General features: G+C 34.5%; 1 protein-coding gene across 6 annotated transcripts in view; it reads right to left on the bottom strand.

Annotated features, from left to right (window-relative positions):
- Nucleotides 1-15,044, bottom strand: part of AGTPBP1 (ATP/GTP binding carboxypeptidase 1) — a 255,124-nt gene that overhangs the window by 112,908 nt on the left and 127,172 nt on the right. For all 6 annotated transcript variants that reach the window (XM_071216649.1, XM_071216650.1, XM_058301576.2 and 3 more), the window contains 2 exons: nt 12,703-12,800; nt 8,039-8,155 (listed from right to left, as the gene is read on the bottom strand). In XM_071216649.1, the coding sequence (XP_071072750.1) occupies nt 8,039-8,155; nt 12,703-12,800 (215 nt within the window). The remainder of the gene's footprint in view (nt 1-8,038; nt 8,156-12,702; nt 12,801-15,044) is intronic.

The following is a 15,044-nucleotide window of genomic DNA, read 5'->3' as shown; positions in this document are numbered from 1 at the left end:
AAAATTTTGCTATTATAAAGAACTCTGCAGTGAACAAATATCTTTTGGCATAAAGTTTTTTCTTTGTTTAGGGTGACTTCCTAAGCACTGAAATGGAATTACTGGGTCAGATATTATTATCAATTCTAAAACTTAATAAAAACTGTCCAGGGAAGTGGACTTGGCCCAGTGGTTATGGCGTCCGTCTACCACATGGGAGGTATGCGGTTCAAACCCCGGGCCTCCTTGACCCGTGTGGAGCTGGCCCACGCACAGTGCTGATGCGCACAAGGAGCACCGTGCCACACAGGGGTGTGTCCCGCGTAGGGGAGCCCCACGTGCAAGAAGTGTGCCCCATAAGGAGAGCCACCCAGCGCGAAAGAAAGTGCAGCCTACCCAGGAATGGCGCCACACACACGGAGACCTGACACAAGATGACGCAACAAAAGGAAATACAGATTCCCATGCCACTAACAACAACAGAAGCAGACAAATAAAAACACGCAGCAAATAGACAAAGAGAACAGACAACTGGGCTGGGGTGGGGGGAAGGGGAGAGAAATAAACAAATCTTTAAAAAAAAAAACTGTCCAAATGTTCCCCCAAAATTCTCACGTTAACATATATTCCCAATAACTGCTATCTTCCTTGCTATCAAGACAGTTTTTTTTTAAAGATTTATTTATTTATTTCTCTCCTCTTCCCTGCCCCCCACCCCAGTTGTCTGTGCTCAGTGCCTATTTGCTGCCTCTTCTTTGTCCGCTTCTGTTGTTGTCAGCGGCAAGGGAATCTGTGTCTCTTTTTGTTGAGTCATCTTGTTGTGTCAGCTCTCTGTGTGTGCGGCGCCATTCCAGGGCAGGCTGCACTTTCTTTCGCGCATGGCACCTGCACTTTCTTTCGTACTGGGCGGCTCTCCTTACGGGGCACACTCCTTGTGCGAGGAGCTCCCCCTACACGGGGGACATCCCTGCGTGGCACGGCACTCCTTGCGCGCATCAGCACTGCATGTGGGCCAGCTCCACATGGGTCAAGGAGGCCCGGGGTTTGAACCATGGACCTCCCATGTGGTAGAGACGGACGCCCTAACGACTGGGCCAAGTCCACAGCCAAGACAGTTTTTTAAATTATTCTAAAATGTTAGATAAGAAAAATTATTTTAATGCTATTTTAATTTGCAAGTATTTCACTATGAGAAATACTATTTTCCATACATCTTCTAGCTGCTGGTAGTTCTTCATAGGTAACATGTTTGTTGTTGGAATATAAGGTTTTCCTTGTTTCGCTGTATAAATTCTCACATTAAAAATATATACATACACATAAACTAATCCTCCACATAACCCATTTTTGCAAACACTTCTTGAATTTGCAATTCATCTTTTAATTTTAATTAACTTCCTCACAATCATTATTATATAGTCAAAATTAAGACTATTTTACTATATGATTCATTCCCCAAACACCCACTGTATAAAACCCAGGATTCAAAGATAATCCATGTCCAATCCCTGTACATCTAACCCAAGGAAACAGTAGAGGTGCAGTTTCTCCATGAAAGAGTTGAAGAACATTAAGTGTGCATAAAAACCATCTGTTGCAGGAAACATGGTGGACTAGGTATCTACCCTACAGAAATATTTATAATTGTTAGATAAGATATTAAGATATCTTAAGTACATCTATAGATTAGATTAGAAAGCAAGGATAAAAGCCAAAAAATCAAATGAAGATGGGGTCCCACAGGAGTATGCTAAAGTCTGAAGCTGGATTTCACTTTGAAAATATTTACTAAAAAGAGCTAACCTTGAGATTAGATTTTCGCATCTTAAAGAATATGAAGAACAGGAGACAAAACCCAGAATTTGCGTAAGATAGAGAATCTAACAGATATTCCCATAAAGATGAGGCCCCAAAACTAAACCATCAACACGAAGGCCCTAAAAATATTCTCATAACAAAATAAATAATAGAGGGAAAGCCAGGTGTCTCAAACCTTAATACTGACAGGATGAAAAAATATCACTAATCACAAATTGGTACCAAGGCCTGCCATCACATCACACGTGGACTTGCAGCATGAACTCACACTATCTGGATGATTCAAACTTAATCTATAATGGTGCCTGACACAAGCAACAACAACAACAAAAGAGCCTCAAATATTTCCACATAATTCCCACAAACAAAATTATGAAAAAGATGAGAAGCTCATAGTAAAAACAACTAAACACATAGTTCAATGAAGTAGAAAAGGAAAGAACTAAAGAAACAACAGATACAGAAAGACTTGTTAGAACTTTATAAAATTATAAAAAATTATAAAAAAGACTAAGAAATGACTATATTTAACACATTCAAAAAAACAGAAGACAGAAAACAAAAAGAATGGTGAAAGAGATTTTTTAAATCTTCTAAATATAAAAAATAAAGTTAAGTCTAATGGATGTTTCTAATGACAGAGTTGACAGAGCCATAAGGAAAACAGGAAACTGGAAGAGTTCAGATGAAATACTTGAAGCAAGATAGTGAAATAAAGAGAGGAAAAAACATGAAAAAGAGGTTAAAAGACCTGAGAAGTAAAAAAGATGTACATCAAGTTAGAATTGCAAAGGAGAAAAGAGAAAGAAAGGGGAAGAGAGTATCTGAGAGAGAGGCTAAGAGATTTTTCCAAATCCTTTAAGAAAAACTCAGATTCCAGAAATACAATGAACCCCAAACAGGCTTTAAGAAAGAAAATCCATGCTTAGTCACATTACTGGAAATGGCAGCACATTAGGGCCAAAGAAATTACCTTAAGAGCAGAGAGAAAATTTCTTATAATGTGAAAACATACACTTACCATATACACTAACCAGCTACTTCACTGCTAGGTATTTACCCAAGAGAAATGGAAACAATTTTCCATGAAAAGCTTTGTACACAAATGTTAGTATCAACGTTATTCATAGGAGCCAAAACTACCTTCTAATATTCAGCAACAAGTGAATGGATAGAGAAATTGTGGTATATTCATACACATATTCATAATGTTGAAATATTACTCAACATTAAGAAGGAAAGAATGAATCACTGATACATGCAGTAACATGGCTGAATCTTTAAAACATACGCTGAGCAAAAGAAGAGTTACACAAAAAAGTTTATATGCTATGATTCAATTTATAAGAAGTAATAGGAGAGGCAATATTAATCTATAGTGACAGACAGCAAAGTTGCCTAGGTAAAAGATAATGGAGATTGAGTACAAAGGGGTCCAAGAAGACTTTCTTGGGTGATGGAAATAATTTCATATCTTGATTGTGGTGGGGGTTACACAGATAATAACATTTATCAAACTTCTTGAACTTGAAATATGTGCAATTTATTGCAAGTAAATTATGTTGATAAAGTTTATTTTAAAAAGAAATGAAAATATAAAATATATCAAAATTATAAATCTAAATATAATAAAAATAATATATAAATGAACTAAATGTTCCAGTTAAATGACAAAGAATCAGGCTGGATTTTTTAAAATACAACACTACACTGTTAAAAAAGATACACATCTAAGAATGCCAAAAAGTTCAAAGTAAAAAGATTTTAAAAGATACCAGTTAAATAGCCTAAGCTAATATAACTATATTAATATAAAATAATAATAATAATGCTTTATGCCTTTAACCTTACAGTTAAAGAAAATAACTTCATAATGATTAAAAGTTCAATTTAAAAGAAAGAAAAAATCTATTTCCATTTATACACATTAAATAATAAGTTTCTAAACCAAAAATAGACATAAGAGGAACAGGCAAATTCACAATTCACACTGAACATTTTAATACATTTTTAACATTAATTTACAGAATAAACAGGAATAAAAACCTACAGGCTGAAAACGTCTTAAAAAAGAGTGAAGTTGGAAGATTCTTGCTTCCTGACTTTAAAGCATATTACTTAGCTACAGTGGTAAAAACAGCATGGTATTGGCGTAAGGACAGACACATTGATCAATGGAACCAAATCAAGAACTCAGAAATAGAGCTCTACATCTACAGTCAAGTGATTTTTAACAAGGCTATGAAGCCTCCCAACTGGGCCAGAACAGTCTAGTCAACAAATGGTGCTGGGAGAACTGGTTATTCTTATCCAAAAAAAAGAGGATCCCTATCTCACACCTTATACAAAAATTAACTCAAAATGGACCAAGGGCCTAAATATAAAAGCCAGCACCATAAAACTCCTAGAAGAAAATGTAAGAAAACATCTTCAGGATCATGTAGAGGTAGTTTCTTAAACCTAACACCCAAAGCACAAGCAACAAAGGAAAAAATAGATAAATGCGAACTCCCCAAAGTTCAACACTTTTGCACCTCAAAGGACTTTATCAAAAGGGAGAAAAGAAAGCTGACTCAATGGGAAAAAACATTTGGAAATCACATATCTGATAAGGACTTAATATCCGTAATAGATAAAGAGATACTACAACTCAACAATAAATGGCAAACTACCTGATTAAAATAAGGATAAACAACTTGAATAGATGTTTATCCAAAGAAGAAATACAAATGGCAAAAAACACATGAAAAAAAAGTTCAACATCACTAGCAATTAGGGAAATTCAAATGAAAACTACAATGAGATATTATTTCACACCTATTAGAATGGCCACTGTTAAAATGTTGTTAAACTACAAGTGTTGGAGAGGATGTAGAGAGATAGAACATGTATTCACTGTTGGTGGGAATACAGAATAGTACAGCCACTGTGGAGGACTGTTTGGCAGTTGCTAAGGAAGTTGAATATAGACTTGCCAGGGGACCTGGCAATACCATTGCTGGGTATATACTCAGAAGAACTGAGTGCAGTGACATGAACAGCATCTGCACACTGATGCTCACAGTGGCATTATTCATGATTGCCAAAAGATGGCAACAACCCAAGTATCAATCAACTGCTGAATGGATAAACAAATTGTGGTGCATACACATGATGGAATATTACACAGCTGTAAGAAGAAATGAAGTAGTGAAGCATATGACAACATGGATGAACCTAGAGGTTGTTATGTTGAATGCACAGCTATGTGATACCAAATACCACTGATTGTATAATTTGGATGGATTGTATAAATTGGATGGAACTTCTCAACATGATTAACAATCTTGTCCTAAAAGGCAAGTAGAGAATATGCATAACAACTGCAGAACAATTATTTTGAAGCACACAAGAAATAGTAACAAAAGTTGATCATATTCAAGGATAAAAGAACCTCAAAAATTTCAAGGGAAGCAGACTTGGCCAATGGTTAGGGTATCCATCTACCACATGGGAGGTACGCAATTCAAACCCTGGGCCTCCTTGACCCGTGTGGAGCTGGCTCACGCACAGTGCTGATCTGCGCAAGGAGTGCCGTGCCACGCAGGGGTGTTCCCCGGGTAGGGGAGTCCCACGTGCAAGGAGTGCACCCTGTAAGGAGAGCCACCCAGCGCGAAAGAAAGTGCAGCCTGCCCAGGAATGGTGCCGCACACACGGAGAATTGACACAAGATGATGCAACAAAAAGAAACACAGATTCTCTTGCCGCTGACAAGGACAGAAGCGGACAAAGACGACGCAGCAAAGAGACACAGAGAACAGACAACCGGGGTAGGAGGGAGGGGAGAGAAATAAATAAATCTAAAAAAAAAAAAAATTTCAAAAGACTAATCATAAATAGTCCTTGCCTTTCTACAAAATGCTAGAAATCAATTAAAAAGATAAACGTTAAAAATTGGAAATTAAGAAATTACCTTTGAAACTACCAACGAAAGAAAAAAACATAATGGAAATTAAGTTTAAAAACAAAGATAAAGAAAATACTAAATATCAAAATCTATAGGGTACAAACAATACAGTCATTAGAGGGGATTTTATAGCCTACAAATGTTATATATTTAAAAGAAAAATGCTGAAATGCAATGAGTGCCGATCTTAAAATGATAATGCAAACAATAATAAAACCAAAGAAAAATGGCAGGAAAAATCAAGACATAGCACTTTAAGCATGTTATTTAAAGACATGTTCAGGGTTTAAAAAACACATCAAGTAATTTCAAGCTTCAGTGGTTGGTGACGAAAATTACATGCAAATCCAAGTATAAAAAGTCATAAACAAAACTAATTTCATTTATGTTTAATATCTCATGATCTGTCAGGAATTGATACAGGGATGGCTGAATAAAATTCCTTCAAGCACTTCCTATCTGGAACTAACCAGTTTTTTTAATCCTTAAAAATGCATCATTTAACTATCATTGCCTATGGTTCAAACACATACTTTAAAAATCAGAGACTAAAGATTTGAACAGTGAACTCCTTTGAAACTTAAAAATGAGACAGTCGAGTGATAACACAACTGTCCAATCATGTAAATAAGACAATGTGCTGTTTCCCATAATATGCACTACAGAAAGAGAGCTAAATATTCCAAATAAAATTAATGACAAAATAAAGAATGCATTAATAAATATGTTCTACGTGAAATACTATGGCTAGGAAATGGGGAATCTACAGATAGACAAGCAATTAAGAATGCATCATGGTTTAAAAAAAAAGAACTGGACTGTGTAAGAATGATAATCAAAACCCTAACCTTGACACACATTACAAAAATATTCTACTTCCTCTTCAAAACTCCTCCAATTTGTAATTACTTAAAATATTTCTCATATGCATATAAATAGTGAAGAAAATAGGCTATTTCATCACACAACAATCAATTCCTTCCACAACATGTTTCTGCTTTGCTTTAGCAGTATTTATTGTTTCTGGGAGTTTTATTTTCAAATGAGTCTTACCTGGACACAAAGGATTTAAAAGAGCAAGTTACTTGCTATTGAGTGAATGGAAGAAAACTGTCCTGTACCCTTTCCCAATGCCTCTGCCTGCCTTCCCTTTTTTTTTTTTTTTTTGACAAAAATCTTCTCATTCCTGCCCTCGTTCTAGTATCCCTGATTTCAAAGTACCTTCTAATGCACCTCAAATCTATGAGAAGCACCTCAAATCTATGGAGGCGTAGAAGGAGTACCTTGCTGCTACTTCTACAACATGAAAGTCTCATTAACTGGAACTGTGAACTGTAAATATTAGTTGACAAATATTTTTTATTTCTCATATAAGGTCACATTAAAGTTGTTTTCTTTAAGCAACTAGGAATTAAGTGTAGGGAATGGGGGCGGGAGGGAGAGGTAGGTAGTAAGGGCTAAATAAATCTTACAGATTATCAAGTTCAGATCCCTTTATATTTTATAGTTTAAGATCCCGGGCACTTTCAGGGCCTTATCCAAGGACCCACCACAAGTCAGCAGCAGAGTAAGAATAAGAAGCTAGAGCTACTGATATCAATTCAATCACCCTTACCACTAGTTGCTGAGAAATCCAAGATGAATAATTACATTCTAATAAATAAGGGTAAGTAATGTTAATAAGTCACTCTCCCTCTAAACCAACTTAGATTTAAAGACTTCAAATTCCCATATCCCCCTCCTCCCCAAGCTATATAGGGAACCGTCTGGAAAAAAAGAAAACTTCAACATGCATAAGGACTATATTTTTATTTCAGCATTTTCTTAGCTTTCACTTCCATCTTAACTGAACACAACTGATACAAAGAAGACTATATGATTTTGAGATGTCATAAAAAAAGAAAACGTAAAAACTGTATCAGTCAAAAGTGATAAAGCCTGGGGAACAGATGTAGCTCAGTGGTTGAGCACACCTCTTTCTCATTTATGAGGTCCTGGGCTCAATCCCCAATTCCTCTTAAAAAAAGGAAAAGAAAAAAGAAAAAAAAAGGATGATAAAACAAAGATAGAAATATTAAAGTAGTAGTCCAACCCCTCTCATTTTAAAGATAAGCAATCTGCTATCTGCAGCTCAGAATGTTTATGTAATTGCTCCAGAAATCTAAAAAGAAACAATACTACTTTCATATTTTAGAAATGAAAAGCAGAATAAAAGAAGGCTTACTAGTGAAAAATAAAGAGCTCTTTATTAAAATCAGTTAAGATGCTGAATTTTATATATATATATATATATACCTGAAAATCATCAGCAAGTTCAGGGAAAAGGTGTTCATACATTTTTAGTTCCTCTATTGTTCGTCCTGGTTCTGGTTGGGGTTTTAGTTTGTTAATATCTGTTTCGATGTCATCATTCTGAAATAATAAAAATAGCATGTCACCAGTTAAGGAAACCATAAAAATTACAGTATACCTTTTAGATTTAAATTTTCCAAATTATTAATTATGGGCCATTAGAGTCAGAGAATACTCACTATACAAAGGTTGTATTAAATTTACCTTAAATTCAAATGTCATTATTTTGGGGTTGCTGCTATTGTTGTTTTGTTTTGCCAATGGTAATGACGGTTATTTTAACATAACATGGTGTTCAGGATCCACAAGACAGAAAACCACAATATCAAGATTAATAAAGTATGCTTTTCCCACTCTCCTTACTGGCCATCATTTTGCTCACATTAAGAAAACTAAATTGAAAACAAATGTATGATGATGGTGGTGGTGGCAGTGATAACAAAATAACATTTATTGAGCACTAAAATGTGTGGGGCTCTAGGCTAAGCATTGTACATCCATTTTCTACTTAAACCAGCTTAAGAACCCTATGAAATACACAGCTCCATTATTCCCATTTAACTGAAGTGTAAACCAAGGTAGAGAGAGGCTAAGTGCTTGCTCAAAATGGCACAACTTGCAAGGAGAGGAGCCAGGATGCAAAACTAGTCAGAGTGGTTCCAGAGCATAGATTGTTAGCTGATATGATATACTTCCTAATATACACTAATGATTATCAAGCACTCTTATACTCCATGGTAAATAAAGGCCTTTCAGAAAAATCACAAGTGCCATTTGCTTTATTTTTCAGGGGGGTAAAAAGTAAGAAGTAGAGCAACAGCCAGAAATAATTTCTATGACCCTTTGGGAAAGAAGAGGGTAAAATGAAAGGAAAAGTATGTCCTCACAGAAAAAGAATATGTATCCTGGGATCAATCTGGCTGCCTGCTGTTCAGGAAAGAACTGATACACACCATGATGTGGAGATGGGTTTACTTTCTACACAAGCTTTTTTCTAGGACCCTCAACAACCCCGGCCTCATACAAGGACAAGATCATCAATACTTCTGTTGGTGGCTAAAGAGAGATAGTAACAATACTTATTAACTTTTAATTGGTACTCACTTTTAGTTATCTTATGATCTAAGTGGGCTACTTTTTCCTGAAACCAATTTATTCTACTATTTACTTAAAACTAATTTATTCTACTATGCATCAATCCTTAAAATGCTTTATATATATGACTATGTTTACACATTTACTAATTATCTCATTTAAAAAGAAAAACATACTATGCATTTACCTATTATTTGTATAACCAATGAAAAGATTTTCCCCATTGCCATAATACTGGTTTTACTTAAATGGTTTCATGTTAATTATTACATTACTGTATAATTATCGCATGACTATGTAATTTATAAATCCTTTAATTATGCATTGATGAACAAAAACATATAATAATTTTGTTGATTATCATCTAATAAATAGACAATAGCTTCCAAATAAAGTAATTTACAAAGGTATTCTTTTTCCAAACAAATTAGGTTCAATACTCAACATTAGCCTTACATAGTGGCTCTCTAGTCTTTTTTTTTTTTTTTTTTAAGACTTTACCTGTAAAACAGAAATCCTAAGGAAAGAAAACTACAACACTTTGAAAGCTCAATAAGAGGGAATTCTGTGTTTTGGTTTAGGGAAAAATCAAAATTGGACAGCTATTACACAGACTCACAAAAAAGAAACAACCAGCCACCACTCCTTAGATTTATTCTAAAGTTACAGAGGGAAAAAAGAACACATTGAAGTTTGCATACAGGTAAGTCTTGGCTCCCTAGAGAATAGTCTTCCAGAACCTCCAGGTTTCTATAAACACTCTAGACTCTGAAAAATCTGGGGCAAAGAGAATTGAATCACCATGGTGAGAAAAAAATATCCTCTAAGCCCAGAACCATTAAAAAATAAAAAAGAAAAAATAAAAAAACACAAAGATTATATAAACTACTATGCAGCAGTTCACCTTACACAATAAAGAAGTGATGGGATTCAGATAAAAAGGAAGGATAAGAAAACACCCAAATGTAAGAGGCAATGAGACTAAGAGGCAGACCACAGTAAAGAAGAAAATGATAATACAGCTCAGCAGTCTCTAGAGAGCCAACAATTTTGTATAGCCCTTGAAGGAAAATAATATTTTAGAATAGTATAGTGGTAAAGAGAACAGACTATTTTATTATGAATCCTGGCTCTGCCACTTAATAGCTAAACTGATAACCTCTCTGTGCCTCAGTTTTCTCATCTGTAAAGCAGATAGGATTGCTATGAGGATTAAATGGTTACTATATGTAAAGAGCTTAGATTAATTTAGGGTAAGTGGTTCAATTATTACAAACTATTGTTTTCTCTTACAATTACAACTGCTGTACTAACAGAACTTTGGACAAATGTGAACATCACTGATTGTCCAGTGAACAAAAAAAGCCAAAAACTCTATTTTTCAAAGATAATGTCATGAAAGATGAAGGAAGCTGTGGAAGTGCTCCAAATTAAAGAAGATTAAAGAGACAAGATAATTAAATACCTGATGCTAGATTCTATATGAGAGGGGAAAAAAATCTTATTAAATACATTATTAAATCAACTGACAAAACTGAAATAAGGACGATAGATTAAAGTATTATATCACTGTATAACTATGAAGTTCATAACTGTGTTGTGGTTATATAAGAGATTATCACTATTCTTAGGAAATATGCACTGACATATTTGGGGGGGAAATGACCATGATATATGATATATGTAACTTACCTTCAAATTGTTAAAAAAGAAAAAAAGAAAAAAAAAAAAGTCTGCCTTCACCCATACACAATCACAATTTCCACACAGCAAAGTCAGAGCCATTGTTGTAAATCCTATTGATTTGGGATATATGAATATGAGTAAGCATTTTTTTCTCTATTTTTTTAATTAATAAGGATACCTTGAATATGTCATTTAATGAATATGTGTTCATCTGTGTATCTTTCTGAACACTAGAGGAAACAACTGAGTTAACTGGAATTAGATGGGATAAAAGTGTTGGACAGAACTTTTTTTTTAGGAGCAATGCTTCCATAGCTTGTTGAGCTGCCTTTCTCTGCTATTTTATTCATTCTTTTGAATTTGAAATAAAGTTATTTTAAAAAAGAATAAGTATATTATACTCGGCATACTTTGTTTATAACAGGCTTGGAAACATATAACACATATTAGAAAGGTTACTATCAAAATACAATATTTTGAGATGGTTGTAGCTCAGTGGTTGAGCTCCTGCCTGCCATGTAGAGGTCCTGGGTACAATTCCCCATACCTTTTAATATACATATATATGTGTGTATTTTCAAGCTTAGTATTAATCTGGGAAATTGTACTGCTCCCAAACATATTCCAGAGAACCTAAATAGTTGTTCTGAATATAGCTTCTATTATTCAAGGGACACTTTAAATACAGGATTAAAATTCTTCTAACTTGGATGTATTAGTTCTTTAACTTGTATCATGTTCATAGCCACAGACACACACCACACACACACACTGTTTCTAATGGAGAGGGCTAGCATTTTTTTTTTTTTTTTAAATTCCTGGTGGGGCCAAGGTCACTTACCCTACATTTCCTTGCTGGGATCCCCAGAGCCTGTACTGTGTATCTTCTGCATAGCATAGCTTTCTGAAGCCAGGACAAATACCATCATGTGTTCCAGGCTAACTAATCTGCTTACTTGACAATTTTGCCAAACTATGCCCTGATGATCACATTTGGCAGTATTGAAAATGTTTCTACATCTGTTATTAAGACAGAAATCTTCTAATACCTTAAACTCTATCTCCAGAGGCAGTCAAATACTCAGTGTACTCTGATTTTGGTGTATTATTCCAAGACAGAAAAGCTAGGGTAGACAAGAGTTAAATTAACCTCCCCTCACCCAAAAAAAAAAAAAAAACATCAAAAAGCAAAATAGTTGACAAATGAAGACTAGGAGCCATTTTTCTAGATGTTAAAATGACCTTCCCTACCAGTAAATAAAGCAAAATTACCAGGTGTATAGACTTCCAGAGGTGCAATAAAATTCTTAAAATGCACCTGTCTCCTTTACATAACATCTCATGTAACATAACAATAATTTTGGCTTTTCTCAATTCGAAAAACACTTTTACCCATTACCTTGTTGAATTAACTGAAACCTAATAATCACTGTTAACATTCTCACAAAAACACATCAGTTATAAATTATTTTCCTACTATTTTTGTAACCCCAAAAGATTGCTGAAGGAGGGTAATGTGTTTTGTGTTAAGTTGCCACAATAGTCTCAAACCACTTTCTTTGAAACACTTTCAAAATATAAGTCAAAAATGTTAAGATAAAATCTTCCTAGTCAGAGAATGAAAAATTAGTTACTTTAAGGCCAGTGGTTTCAAAGCAACATTATTTGTCCTTTTACTGGCTTAATGCCCATGGTCATCTCAGTAAAAAAAAATGTGGACAACAGAAATTAATCTATCATTAGCCATCTCCATTTACCAAATCTTTGTTTACAGTTGTAGCGTATATCATTTATAAAGTTGTCTAATGACACAAATTTATACTAACCTTAAAATTTTGATCTAGGTCATCTTCATTTTCAATTTCATTTTCAGCTTCTAAATCAATATCATCGTTGTCATCACTTTCATCTACTACGTCATCCACTGTGATACAAAATGTGCTATAAGTAGGTCAGAGGTAAGCATTCTACAACACGCACATCCAAAAGTAGAATGTTATGTATATAAAGTATTTTCAATTACCAAAGGAAAAATAAATGACATTTATTATCATCTCTAAGGCTGTCCCAAGTTAATGTTGAAAAACCCAAGAGATAATAAATATGTGAAAGTGCTTTCAAAAATCAGTGGGTTTTTACTAATGTTCTCAGGTTTAAAAATTAATAATGTCTCATGTTGCAACAGCCTGAATGAAACATCCTGTCTCCTTTTTATGTTAAAATTCAATAACACACATCATTCCTTTAGAATTCATCTCCCATATACTTGTCTCAATGACTATCATGTGCCATTACTCTATTATTTGCTGAGAATTTTTAAAAAGATGTGCAAATATTAAGTACTGCTCTCATAGAGCCCATGAGATTAAAGAGCAGATATATACAAACAAGAAATTATATAAAATAGAAGATAAATATTTGCAGAGGCATATATTTTTAAATGCTATGGGAAAATCAAAGATGAAACAACTAAGTGGGAAGGGGCCAAGGGCCATCAATGATCAGTGATCACAGCAGGGGTAATATTTAAGCAGACTAGCAGCTATCTCAATGATTATAAGGATGGGTGAGTGTGGCTTTTAGAAAGAGAAAATAAAAATTCTAAGGAAGTGAGGCGATATCTTTGGAAAATAAGAAGTATGACTAGGATGCATCATATGTTTGGAAAACTAGCAAAGAGAGGCAAATGAGAAAATGAAGGGGGAAATACAATAGACCTAGTAGTTTAGCCTAAAAGATAAGCACTAAGAATTTCAAGAAGAAATTGGCTTGATTACATTTTCATTTTCAAAAGATCACTCTGGCAAGTGTGAGGAAGGAAGAGTAAGGCTGAAGAGAAACCAACTAATAGGGGAAAAGACAATTACTGTTTCTACCAATACAACAGTAATGGGGATAAAGAAAGAGTATGTATTAGAGAAAAACTAAGGAAGTAGAATGGAAAAAGATATGGGGACCATGGATGTGGGGGAGCCAAGGAAAGAGAAGTGAAAGAGTACTTTGGGACTTCTCACATAAGTAAATGAACACATTACAAAGTAGACAATATTTAAAGAAGCTATTTTTCTTAACTTTTTTACTTCCATTTCCAATGTGATTTCTTAAAGCAAAGATTACCTGTTCCCCTATTATCTTTTCTTCTCCCCTTCCTTTTAATAATAGAACCCCTAAGATTTAGCTGAAGGTTACAGATTCTTGCCTCTCTGGCAAGTTATAGCTATATGACCAATTGTTGGCCAATAGGATGTGAGGCATAGTGATACATGCAAATCATAATACACTTTCTTTAAAAAAAAAAAATGCTAGCCCTCTCCATTTCCTCATTTTCCACATGTATATGAAGGAATCACTATAGGAGATGATTGGGGGGTTGGGGGGGAATAACAAAAAGAACCTGTTACCTTTGATGACCTAGTGGCCTACTGTCCATGATCACCTGCCTATTCCTCTGGATGGACATGTGAGGAAGACCTTCTATTTGTGGCAGTGTAGCAAAATGGTTAAGAACATGTTTTCTGGAGACAGAATACCTGGGTTTAAATACTGGCTCCCCCACTTTACTAGCTATTTGATGCTGAGCAAATTACATAAGTTCTCTGTATCTATTGCCTCATCTATAAAATGGAGATACTTTCCTCACAGTGTTCATATGAGCATTATATGAGCATTACATGAGTTAATATATGTAAAGTGCCAGGCAAATAGTATATGCTATAAAAATGTTTATTACTGTTTTAGCCATTACGAAACTGGTCTCTCTATAACAGCAGCTCAGCCTATCCTCACTAATATAATTATCAAATTGCCTCAAATTCTTTGGAAATATATAAAAATAAATAAGTATTCTACTACATAGGATAGCATGGGTTACCAAAAACTGTCCAAACAACAGTTAGTCACAGATAAACAAGGGATGAAATGGCATTTGGAGAGAGAGGGGGAACAAAAGAACTGGAAGGAAAGAGAAAAGGAGTGAATTCAGAAAACATATTGCAAACAAGAAAAATAATTGCTGGAGTAGGGAGAGGGGAAATGCAGTTAAGTATCAGAGAGAAAATGCATTTCTAATTTTTAATCAAAACATTCAAATATTTTCCTTTTTATGGTATTTTTCTTTCAGTTTATATTACAGATGTGAAATTCCATATAGCTTAGAGTATCTGAGATC

This window comes from Dasypus novemcinctus, chromosome 8 (assembly GCF_030445035.2).
Source record: "Dasypus novemcinctus isolate mDasNov1 chromosome 8, mDasNov1.1.hap2, whole genome shotgun sequence".
NCBI classification, from domain to species: domain Eukaryota; kingdom Metazoa; phylum Chordata; class Mammalia; order Cingulata; family Dasypodidae; genus Dasypus; species Dasypus novemcinctus.
Note: the sequence above shows the minus strand (reverse complement) of the source record. Positions and strands in the feature narration are given on the sequence as shown.